The sequence below is a fragment of the Helianthus annuus genome, chromosome 5, assembly GCF_002127325.2.
Source record: "Helianthus annuus cultivar XRQ/B chromosome 5, HanXRQr2.0-SUNRISE, whole genome shotgun sequence".
Taxonomy (NCBI): domain Eukaryota; kingdom Viridiplantae; phylum Streptophyta; class Magnoliopsida; order Asterales; family Asteraceae; genus Helianthus; species Helianthus annuus.
In genome coordinates this window covers 135,206,603-135,219,104 of record NC_035437.2, presented here as the reverse complement: position 1 = coordinate 135,219,104, position 12,502 = coordinate 135,206,603, and the positions used below count along the sequence as shown (strand labels likewise).

The window sequence follows — 12,502 nt, the reverse complement described above, 5'->3', positions numbered from 1 at the left end:
GTAATTGAAGTCATAGGGTTTCTACACGTTTTAGATTCAATTCAATTGCAAATATGACTAACGAATTTAGTGTTGCGAGGCTTAGATGCCAATAGCTATCAACGCTACAAAGAACGGACAAAGATGTACTTCGTTACCAAGAACATGTAAAATTTAACCTAGATAAGGCATGATTGCACATAAACATTTCGTAAAGTCAAATTTAATCTTCACTCGACAATTTACGAATTCAATATAAATGCAAGACAATTGTCATAAGTTTCAAAATCAAATTGCAACTTGTCACAAAATCAAACTAAACACAATGTTTAAACCCTAGACACTTACAAAAACCTACACCGGGGTGAAACCCACAAGAATCTAGCCGCTCATAATCGATGAACGCGATCACCGGATGTTAAGAACTTGAACATCATCATCTTGAAGCTTTGAAGTGGTGAAAATGATGCTTAGGGTTTAGGATGATTGGTGGTGATGAATGGATTGAAGGATGGATGGTGATTAGGGTTGTGGAATGAAGATGAATGGTGAAATCGAATCAAGATGGATGTTGTGGATGGATTGGGAATGATTGGTGTTGAGTTCTAGGCTCCAAGGGATGATTCAAAACTTAAAATGAAGTGTAACCCCCGAAAAAGGACCCCAGGATGTTTTAAACTCGTCCAACAAATGAAAAAACAAGAATTTCGCGTCGGCACGCAGGAGGATGCGTCGCCGACGCCATCCCCTGCATCGCCGACGCCCATCCGTTAACCCATTTTCTGCCGACGTGCTTTCTCACTGCCTACGCCATTTTCTGCATATGCGACCCAAACATCGGCGTCGACGACGGCCCTTAGGCGTCGTCGACGCCCCCTGTATGTTGGTTTTCCTGTTTTTTTCATTTCTCGCTCCCGGTTGACCCGTGTTCCATCCCGATGCTCTGTTTGGCTCTCAAATAGCTCCTTAAACTCCGTTAGACCTGCAAAACACAACTCCAATCAAAAGTAGGCTATTTGAAACTAAAAGTCACGTAAAAACATCAACTTAAACATAAACGAACACCGGTTTTCGACCACGCATCACATCCCCACACTTGTCTTTTGCTTGCCCTCAAGCAAATCTGTTTTTCACTTTCACGTGGGTCGAATGAGAAACACACATCCCATTCTCGAGACTAAAGTTAAGGTCTAATGTCATACCCGTTCATGATTTTTACAAATTTCAAAACATTTAGCGGTAAAGTGAATAATCACATAAGAAATGGTTACCTAAGATTAACCCGCCCTTGAAACTAACAAACCATGCACATCCCTCACAATGTTCTCTCCACTCGGTTTAAAGTTGGCTAATATATGATGTATTAGCGCTTTTGAAATAATCACTTAAACCGATTAGAACTCGTACCCGCATATGCTTGCAACTCAATCATTCTCCACCACCGAACACAAATACTAAGCACAAGTTAAAAGGTCTTTAAAGGGTTGTAACGGGGCTAGGCTAAGGGTATGGAATAGGATATTTTGAAGTGGCTAAGGTGATGAAAACTTGATTTTTATTACCAAACTACTACTCTAAACAAAACTAACTATAAACATCAAGCTAGGAGGCAACAATTTTTGCCTTTTATTCAACAAACTAAAAGAACATATTTTTGTATTTTTCTCAGCGCTTTTCTGTTCTTTTTTCCCAACGTTTTCTGTATTTTCGATTTTTTATATATAACTAACAACTATACAAATAAATAATCCTAAAATTGAATTTTCATCACACAGGTTTAAAAATAAAAGGTTTAGGGTCGTGGGCTAAATGGGTTGGTCAAACGAAAGGTTTAAGCTCAAAGTGGGTGACTAGGGGATTTATTTGGGTAAGGATAGATAAATGGTGTAAAGGGAAAAGGTTTATGTAACGCCTCGCATTTCGCAGCTTTCCGTTTTTAGAAAGTTCATCTTGTAATTCTATTTTCGGAAACTCGTTTTCTTTGTAATCGTACTTCGTTTCAAGCCATTGTAAATCCAAGACTTGGATTGTAATGAAATGAATCTTTTATATAAAATATACATTGCTTATACATTGATACATGCATTCGTTTGATACATAATTCATAATTATCATAAACGTAAGTTTAACTCGTAAACAATTATCGTATATTCGTGATCCTTGAATTTCCATACATTCCAACGCTTGATTATCCAATTACAAGACTAAGTTATATGTTTTTCCCTTGGTTATACCTAGCTTTAAACCATACATACTTGTTACATTTGATGTGTTATACACACCTACTTTATCACACTTTTTGCTTAATTAGAACATGTTATTTATACATTTTGGACCTTGTTACAAGTTAGATACTTAATAAACATCTTGTAACACATTAAATAACAACAAACACATGTCTTATAATGTCAAAAAAATAATAATAAAATAAAAAGTTTAGGGCTGTTAACAGCCTTGTATCAGCCTTAAATCTTTTTTTTAATGCTCAAACACCTAACTAACTTGCATTAAAGACCCAACCACCTAAACCCTAAACCCTTCCCGACAAATACCACTCGTTTCCAGCTATTTTCCCACTCTTGCAACACTCTAAATCCTTCAAAACATCCTCTAAACACAGCTGAGTTTCAGCAACAACAACAGAAACTTTCAGCCATTAAAAGTGAGTTCTAACTCACTTCTTCTTCTACTTCTTCTTTGTTCTTTTTTCTAAAACACTTGGATAAGCTCTAAACAGGTTGATAACGCTAGTTCTAATAAATTACCGGGTACACGACATGAGATGCATGGACTTTGCTAGACTTGATGACTTAACTACTAATGCACGTTTGTGAAATAAAGCATGTTTAGATTAGTGCACAGAATTGACCTAGAAATTTGCCGAGTGTCACAGTAAGTCCAATAGATGTACCACCGCCAACCTTGAGCGTTTGATGAAGGCATTTGAGAAAATTTTGAATGTAAGAGAAAAAGTGAGAGTTTTTTTAGCGGGTTTTGATTGTTTTTGCGAGTAGAGAGCTTTTTTCACTGTTGTGATTTAACCAAAACCTTACGTATAATAAAAAACGGTCACCCCCCCCCCCCCCCCCCCCTCTCTCCCGATGATCATATTGGGTGAGTTAATGACACAAACCGGTTTTAAATTTGCTTTTAACAAATCAAAACTTGTTTTGAGTGAAACCGGTATTTCTTTGGAAAATATCCAAACTAGTCTCAAATAGGTGGGTCGGGTTGGACCCAAACCAAAACTGGTTTTTTACTTGGGTCGGGCCAGTTTCTCCCGTTTACCGCTTTTACACCTTTAACATAAAGTAACAAATTTTGGGCCTTAACCATCTATTTAACTTAGTATCACACACTTAGGCCTAAGTAACCATCAATTTAACTTAGTATTACACACTTAGGCCTAAAGCTTTTTAAGTTTTACCATTTCGTTATATATCATTTAACATCCAGACAAAAGATTATATAATCATAAACATTCAAAATTTCAAACAAGTTTGATGTGATTTAGTTTCTAGGTTCATTTGCTAAGTTAGGTACAATTCGAGGATGAATCAAGATATAACCAAAACAGAACCACAATCTTCGGATTTCATAAAAAAGAAAAATAAAACGTTGCTTGTTAGTTTGGGTTGGTTATTTCGGTGCAGTTTTGTCGTTTTATCAGTTTTTGCTCACCCCTAGCAAAACCATGTAATCACGCCTAAATGTATATATATTTCGAAGAGGAAAAACAAAATTTATAAACCTCGTACATAATATTGTAAGACCAATATCTTAACTACAAATTATTCAAAGATTCATATTCTATATCAAAATAATTTGAGAGTTTATTGGCGTACAGGATCTACCGAAGACTGATCACAATTGTCAATCTGCAAAGACGCGTCTGTACTGCTTTCTGGATGGGTAGTTACGGTGTCATTGGTCGGCTGTGGCTCAGTTGGAGAAGAAGCAAGAAGAGACAGGCGGCAAAGAGGGCATGTCGTGTGAGTAGAAAGCCAGTTATCAATGCATTCCACATGAAACGCGTGCTTGCAAGCAGGTATCTGTTGCAGCCTATCCTCTGCCTGGTAGTCTCCTAAGCATACCGAACATCTGCACATTATATAAATAATACTCTTAATATTTTGAAATCATTTGGGAGATTTTGGACCTTTTTGATCCATTTGACATGCTTCCACCCGTTTGACCCATTAGAGAAAAAGTCATAAAACATAACCCGAATTGACCCGTTCGTAAATTGTAAGTACATGTCACAAAATTGGCACACTGAATAATTGAAGCTATTGCTAGCACACGAAAACAGAGATATAATCATCGGCCATTTAAGTAGTTTGTGACAGTTCTTAATTCTTATATTGTTCTAAAGAGGAAAAACGGTGTTTGGTGGATCTTGGATATTGAGATGTCTCATGGCACCCAATGCTTAGGTGGACAGTTAAGACTTACGCTGACATATTTGGTGATTCATTCTGTGTGTACAAATAACCGTTGTAATTAATCGATTCGGAAATTTCGTATTTTGCATTGTTCCAGTGTTTCATAGTCTTGTTAACATTGTGTTACGAATGGTTTACTTGATAAAAGGCTATTAGGAATTTAGGCTAATATATAAAAGAGGTGAGAGAGATGCAGCTTCTAGTTGTACATAGAGCAACGCCTTGCGTATATGAAGCTCACACCTCAACTTTTGGGACCTAAATGTTAGGTATATGGCACAAGAACACGAACAATAAAGCAGTAAAGCAGTAAATAGCACGAGAAATTTAACGTGGTTCAGTTAGTGTGACCTACGTCCACGAGCTGCAACTAGGGTCATGATACAAATTGAGGTGATGACAAATTACACTGAACATATCAACAACGAAACGTCAAATATGGAAGCGAGATAATAAGCCCCATCGGTTAGGCTAGGCCGGCTGCCTTAGCCAATTTGACCGAAGCCAACATATTAACACTAAATGCCTAGGAGGCGCCCCACGCTTTTAAAAACCAAGCTGCCAAGCCATATAACATGAATCACACCATCTTTATAACCTATGTTTTCAAAAACCCAAGGCGCATAGGCCAAGCCTGTAGCCTAGAGCGAGGGCTTTTTTAAGCTAGGTGCATAGTATAAACTATAAAATACCATTTTTAGGGGTTTAAGACATGTTTAGGCTTATTTAAGGTTGATTCCATGCCTGTTTAGGCAGTTTTAGGTTGATTCCAGCCTTATTTAGGTTTTTTTTTTCTTTTTTACCAATTATGGCCAGATTTTAGCCAAAAAATGCCTCTAAGCAGTGCCCGAGAGCCTGAAAGCTCGGCTTTCAGGGCGCACGCACCACATTTGGTGCGCCTAGGGGACTTTTGACAACATTGTTTATGACCATATAACACACGTCCTAAAATCAAACCAACTACTATATCAATACAAAGTTCCAAACCAACAAAACTTGTGCTATAAATTTAACCACAAAAATTGAAATTCCAGGTTATCATTTCAATTAACCGAAGAACCAACCGGTTAATCAATCCCCCCCCCCCCCCCAATTTCCACAAGTCATTACTTGTAATCATGCAACACATCCACAAATGCGTAACAAGTAATCAGAAGACTCACATTGTATCAGTAACCGAAAAGCTCTCCTTAAACACAACAACAGGCAGCATCTCCCTCAACTCTTTCTTCACCCCTAACTCCACCTGTTCCTACACAATCAACAACCAGATCACAAACAACATTCACAACACAATCTCAAAAAAAAAAAAAAAAAAAAAAAAAAAAACCCTAGATCAACAAATTCAAGCAGCGATTGATTACCGCAGATAACGCATTGGAGGCAGACGAGGGTGGTTCCGGCTGCTGTACGGACCAGGGCGGCGTACGGCGGAGGCGGCGGAGGCGGAGGTAGAAGAGATAGAAGGAGAGGAAGAGGAGTAAGGTGAAGGCGAGAGTAAATGCAAAGGCTAACCCTCGAAAGAGCTTCATTTCAGCTGATAATGCTTTTCTCCAGTCCCAACAGGCTTCTGTATCGGTTGATTGAGATGAAGATGAAGATGATGAAGTAGGTGGAGAACAAGCCATTTGGGATGTGTGTGTGGGGATTTGGAAGAGACTGGAAGCATAATATTAAGTAAGTGATGAGATCAGTGCTGCCATTTTAGCTATTCTTATTCTGCACTAGATAGATCGAGTATATTAATTAATTTAGAAAGTAACACTAACTTATATCTATTTGCTATTTTATTATAGAAATTATTTCCGTAAATTATTTTTTATAAGTTAATTGTCATTACGACCATACTTTTTAAGTTTTATCTAAAAGTGTTATTTTTTTTAATTTTCTGAATGTTTGATGTGATTTGGCCAGATTTCATCTTTAGTTTATATCTTTTTAAAATTATATGTTTATTTCCTATGGTTTACATGTTTGTTACTCGAATGCTCTCCAAAGTAGATGGACGTTAATTTTTACAGTTAACTCTATGTGAAATAACTAAATTGCCCTTATATATTATAAAAGAAATTTAAAATCAATAAACTAAAGACAAATTGGATTTAAATAATCTCAACCTTCTCAATTTGGCCAAATTCAAACTCAGTTAATTGCCGATAATAATCCGAACTGGTCCACTTTTGGTCGATAATAGTCCGCGTTAAAAATAACTTAAAGGAGTTAAGTTGTTTTCCGAATTATAAACCGATGATTTAGGGCTTTTGATTAGAACGAGGATACAAGTTGATTGACGTAAAATTTACCTCAAGATACTGCCCCAAACGACGATACCCGTGCTTCAATTCGGGTGTTTAAACTTCCAATTAACAAAAATCAAGCCGTTTGGAGCACTGTTTCGAGTTAAGTTTTACGTAAATCGACTCGTATCCTCGTTCTGATCAAAATCCCTAAAACACAGGTTTGTAATTCGGAAAAAAACTTAACTCCGTTAAGCTATTTTTAACAACGGACTATTATTGGCCAAAAGTGGACCAGTTTGGATTATTATCGATAAATAACTGGGTTGTGATTATTATCGGCCAAATTGAGAAATTGAGATTATTTGAATCCAATTTGCCTAAACTAAAAGAGATGAGACCTAACTACATTAAAAAAAACAATTAATTTCACACAAGAGGGCCCCGCCTCGAATCCTTTCTTCTTTATCTAGTCTTTCCTCTCCAACAAATCTCACTGGCAGCCATCTCGAGCATCGAGTAGTCGACTAAAAATTGAAAGGATTACGATTTTGGCCGCTGTGGTTATATCATTTTTATCCTAGTAGCCCAAAATAGATTTTTTTTAACATCTGTGCCCCCATGGTCTCTATAACTAACTATTTTAGCCCCTGAGTCTAACTCAACACATTACCCTGGTTAAAAAATTGTCACATGTAACTCACGTGATGGGTATTGATGTGTGTAAAATGCAACATATAAATCACATCAATTAAGGCATAAAACTAACCCTTTTTAAGTACTAATGTTGGAAAAAGAGTGTTTTTGTCTTCCTTTTGTATTTTCAGGATGAAATGAGCTCAAATTCACAAAAGAAGCAAAAAGACAGCTAATTCTAACATAAATACAAGAAAAGGAACAAAAGTAGACTGCCTGTACCCTCAACGGCACCCTCCAAGGCAAAGAAGAGAAAACAGAAGACTGAACACGCCCCGTGTCCAGCGAACACGGGGCCGTGCCCAAGAAGCAGCAGAAAAGACAAACTAGTAGAAGCTTCCATTGCCCACCACGGGGCCGTGTCCAGCGGGCATGGGGGCGTGGTGAAAGTACAGCAGGCGCATTAATTGTAATTGCGAATTACAATTAATGAAGAGAGAGAGTGTCAGACGGGCACGGGGGCGTGTCCAGCGGACACGGGGCCGTGCCCAGCCTTCTGTTCAGCCTATAAATAGGGGTGCTTGGTTTCATTCCATCTCATCCCTTGGCACACCACCTCTCTCACACTTCATCCACCACCCACCACCACCATAACACCATCATCCACCACCATCATCCATTGTCCATCATAGAGTGTGTGAGTCGTCTCGGGATCCAAGATTGATCGTAAGAGTTCTTGACAATCAAGGCCATGTTTGCCTAAGTCTCTTACATCACTTGGTGAAGACAAGTGTTTAGTATAATACTTTTTATTTTTAATCTTTTGCACTTTTTATTTGGTTTTGTATTAATGACTTTAATAACTAGTTACTTATGTTGAAGGTGATCTTTCCTTATCGTTTGTCCGTGGTGTCTTGGCATTATTTTACTGTCTATATAAAATAAAAGATTTTCACCATTCATATCTCCACGGTCTATATGGAGGTATGTTGGCTACCTGGTCGGGGGTTAAGGGAACGGTTTGGTAAGGGTCTTGCCCTTGTTCAGCGTTTAGAGGTCCTGCTTGGGACCTGGGTCAAATTTAGTAGGATCTCCTTCAATGCCCATAGGTATTGGATGGCGGGGATCCAAACTCTTTGACCCCCTCATAAGTTAACTACTATTAATACTATAACCCGGCTATTTAGGACTGTATCCCTGCTGACTCAGACTACTTAGCCGAGGGTAACGTCACCGCCGAAAGCGGGGCCTACCACAATTTGCATTAATAACTTAATTCATTATCTTTCAATAATCCGACCCTTTAGGATTGTATCCTTGCTGACTCAAACTACTGGGTTGAGGGTAACGTCGCCTTCAAAAGAGGGGCCTACTACAATAACTAAGATAATCTCTTAAACAAGTGCAAAAGTGCGAAAATAATCAAAGGTTATACTAACACACGTGTCGGATCCAAGTGATTCATCTTGTCTATCTGTTTTTATTTTATTTTATTTTTCAGCATTTAGTTAGTTTTTATTTTTCTTAGTTTAAAACATTTTTCTCACTTTTTGATTTGATTAGACGTTGAGGATAAACCGGTATTAAAAGCTCTTGTGTCCTTGGACGACCTCGGTATCTTACCAACACTATACTACGTCCACGATGGGTGCACTTGCCCATATGTGTGTTTAGTGTTAGTAAATATCGTGTTTTATAAATTTAAAACTTGGCTAAAAGTGTAAAAAGGGGCTTAAATATACATCTAAATTATATACACACTAGCACGCATCAAGTTTTTGGCGCCGTTGCCGGGGACACAAGGATTTTAAGAAAGTTAGGAATCAACGGCCTAATCATATTTTTATTTTTCTTTAATTTTTTAGGATTTTTTCTTAGATTTTCAGCTTCTGCAGAGCTCAACACGGGGCCGTGCCTGCTGAACACGCCCCCGTGCTCAATCATTGGAACTGGCAATCCTGTTTTAAGTCAGACAGTAAGCTGAACACGGGGCCGTGTCCACTCAACACGCCCCCGTGCCCAAGATTCTCTTACTGAAAACAGAACCGTTAGATCCCGGCGGTTGGTAATTTCTGACACAAACATGAGTGATAGTAATTCTTTTTACTTCCGGCACTCTTATGGTATGTGGTGTCGATTATGTGGAGGCGAACATGAGGAATTAAAATGTTATTTTCTCAATTATAGGCCCCACTATATAGACCCACCGATTCCTTGTAACCTTAAGAGGGGCGAAAGTAAAAATAAGCACTATCTCTCCCTCGAATGCGCCCAGCCAGATATTCTGAGAGAAATGCTCCTTGACGAGTTATTTCAACTAGAAGAGCTAATTCTCAATTGGTCAAAAGAACTTAGGAAGGATTTTATAGATCCATCCCAAGATGATGACCATGAGGAAATGTTGGAACCGCATTCCGACAACCTCGTTGCTCCCGAAAATACCTTCATACCTAGAAAAGACTTGGACGATAGTCGTCCCTGTGTCGATTGTGCCGTGAAGGACTCCCCATCGACTTCGTTCGATGCATACATAGACCTGAGCGATTCGGCATACACCTTCTTTAACGAGAGCCCGGAAAAGGGTTGGACTTGTCCACCTAGAATGAAAATAGGAATTACCCTCACCGATAACCTCTTGCGTTCTCGCCTTAGTATAGGACAATTAAGGTATCTTAGGGACTTTGGGGTTGTTCCAACAAATCAACAACCACCCGATGTAAATAAACTCCTTAGTAGCAACAAACTCCATGAAACAGCCTACCGACACGGGGCCGTGCCCGGTCAACACGCCCCCGTGTTCACTCAGAAGATTCTCTGCTGATTCTGTCAGAATACGGACAAAATGTGTCAGGATTTTCTCCGGGGCCGTGTCTAGCGAACATGGGGCCGTGTCCAGTGTGCTGTCGTTTTCTTTAAATGCAGCCTGATTCCTGCTCATTTTTTACCACTTCACTAAGCAGAGATTCCTGGGATCTTCACATATACCATCCTAGGTAAGTGCTAAAAGAAGGTTCCTAAGGACCATCTTGTCTTTTCCACTTTTGTTCATTTCTCCTTCTTCCAAAAATTTTTCAAACAACTCCTCCATGGAAGCTTGGAAACCCCATGATTCCAATCTTCTATGTAAGGTTTGTAGGATTTTTGGCTGCGAATTCTTGTTTAAAGTTAGTTCTATAACTTTGTTTTAAATTATCTAAGCTTGGAACACGGTAAAAGAATGTTAAAATACTTTAAAAATCTAGAATCGTTAGACAAAAATCCTGCAGACAGCTGAACACGGGGCCGTGCTCACTAAGCACGGGGCCGTGTTCGAGGTACTGTTCTGCAAAAGTTTAGTTATCTTCGGCTTCTTTCGCAGAAAATGGCCAGCAGAAATAGCGGATCATCTTCGAGTAATACCCGAAATGGAAGAAGGTCGTCCACGGCAGAAGATTCCCTAGTAAACTACGTTTACGCTTTGAGGGAAGCCATAGACGAGATGACGGGAGTGGAAGAAGCATTAGTGGACCGTATTAATCATCTGACGGTAGGGTTGGAGGGCTGTCTACGAGAAGTAAACCTCCTGCACCAGAGGTTAAACCTTCTCGCTTCCCCGCCTTTGGTTCCAGTAATAACCCAAAGAGCGTGGAATGTAGTACCCGAGGTCATCATTCCGGCCGAATGGCACGCCATGCACCAAATGCCTCAACCAAGGGTGGTGCAAGGAGTCCCGGTGAGCGTTCCTCCTCAAGACACCGAAGAGAATGAAGCTACCTTCTACCTCCCAAGGGAGATAGAAGAATGGCTTTGAACGACAACCGAGGAGCCGTCGGCTAGAGAGTGTTACTACATCGGGAAGCTATTCCCGAAATTTTCCTAAATAAGTAGAACCCTTATGATAACCTCATGTATCCCCTAGTTATTTAGCTAACTTTATGTAATATCTCTCTATATTTGCAATGTTATGATGGTTTTTAAGATTGATGGTTGCTTAGCAAATAAAACACACTCAGGGTGGTAATAGATAAAAAGGGGAACGAGAAAAATAGACCTATGCACAAAGAACAGAGCAACCCGACACAAATCTCCATCACAGAAGGCTCAACACGGGCCGTGCCCAACCAACACGGCCCCGTGCTGAGCCACCTGCAGAAAAACACCCAGTTCAGGTAACTGGACACGGGCCGTGTTCAGCGGACACGCCCCCGTGTCCAGGCTTCTGTTTTAATTCTTTAATTTTTGTTACTGGCACCTGACCACGGGGCCGTGCCCGGTCACCACGGGGCCGTGTCCAGGATGCCAGTAACATAAATCTTTGCTTTTTAACTTACTTTTACACATTCTAATCAACCAAAAACCTTATTTTTGGACACATTGAGGACAATGTGTAATTTAAGTATGGGGGGATGCTAAAACCTTGAATTTTGCAAATCCTAAATACAAGCCTTACACAAAACTCTATTGGAACCGCTAAACACCCCAAATTTTTTCAAAAACTTTTTCATTTTTTTTTATCATTTACTTGTCTTAGTTTAAGTTGGGAATAACAAGTTCTAAAAAGGTTATATTTTTACAAATTTACAACCGATAGCGTCGTGATAACAAAGAACCAACATAAGAAAATTACGAAACGGCATAACAAGTCTAGTTAAAAATTCGATTATATATATTTGATCACATTAAAAACCCATTCCCACAAAAGTGAGTTTTGAGCCTTTATTGAGCATAAAAATATACATATTTAGACTAAATGCTCATTTTTCGTTTCTTGTATGAATAGCCGCTTGGTTCTTACAACTCTAGAACTTGCCACGACAATACATTCCCGGTCCTTACCAACTTAAACCCAAGTAAGTAAGTGATGGAGGCATTAGGACTAACCATATTTTTCTTTCTAAACCATTATTTTTCATTTTTTTTTACCACCTACCCAAAATCCCCCTAGATAGCCCCTTTGAGCCTAAACCTTTCATTTCATTACCCCAAAAACCCTTTTTACCCACCAAAAAAACCCTTTTTATTTTTCACCCTTTATTTTAGTAACAAGCTCGGTTTTTCGTAAACTCGCCTTTTTATGTGATGAAAAAAAAAAACAATGATGAAGTCAAAAACAAACAAAAGCTATATAAAAGCTTGTTTGGAGAAATACTTCAAAATAAAAAGTCACTAAAAACAAGGTATGTCACGGAAACCGACGCTTTTTACGATTTTCATCCTTTTTTCTAA

At 38.9% G+C, this 12,502-nt stretch overlaps 1 protein-coding gene across 2 annotated transcripts; it reads right to left on the bottom strand.

Moving 5' to 3' along the window:
• Positions 1-3,676: 3,676 nt before the first annotated feature.
• LOC110941375 (RING-H2 finger protein ATL58) lies at positions 3,677-6,161 on the bottom strand. Of its 2 annotated transcripts, none has more exons than XM_022182996.2 (3): positions 5,789-6,161; positions 5,588-5,676; positions 3,677-4,080 (listed from the first exon to the last, which is right to left on the bottom strand). In XM_022182996.2, exons 1-3 carry the CDS (start codon positions 6,050-6,052, stop codon positions 3,813-3,815), a joined length of 621 nt encoding a protein of 206 aa, XP_022038688.1. In that variant the 5' UTR covers positions 6,053-6,161; the 3' UTR covers positions 3,677-3,812. The 2 variants fall into 2 exon arrangements, with proteins under 2 accessions (XP_022038688.1, XP_022038689.1); XM_022182997.2 differs by having other exon boundaries at positions 5,588-5,670.
• Positions 6,162-12,502: the final 6,341 nt, after the last annotated feature.

Excerpts from the sequence above, each read along its gene's own strand:
- LOC110941375 (XM_022182996.2), bottom strand. The coding sequence starts at position 6,052 with ATGGCTTGTTCTCCACCTACTTCATCATCTTCATCTTCATCTCAATCA. Across the intron at positions 5,677-5,788 it reads CCTCCAATGCGTTATCTGCG|GAACAGGTGGAGTTAGGGGT; the intron begins GTAATCAATCGC and ends TTGATTGTGTAG. Across the intron at positions 4,081-5,587 it reads TTTTCGGTTACTGATACAAT|ATGTTCGGTATGCTTAGGAG; the intron begins GTGAGTCTTCTG and ends TATAATGTGCAG.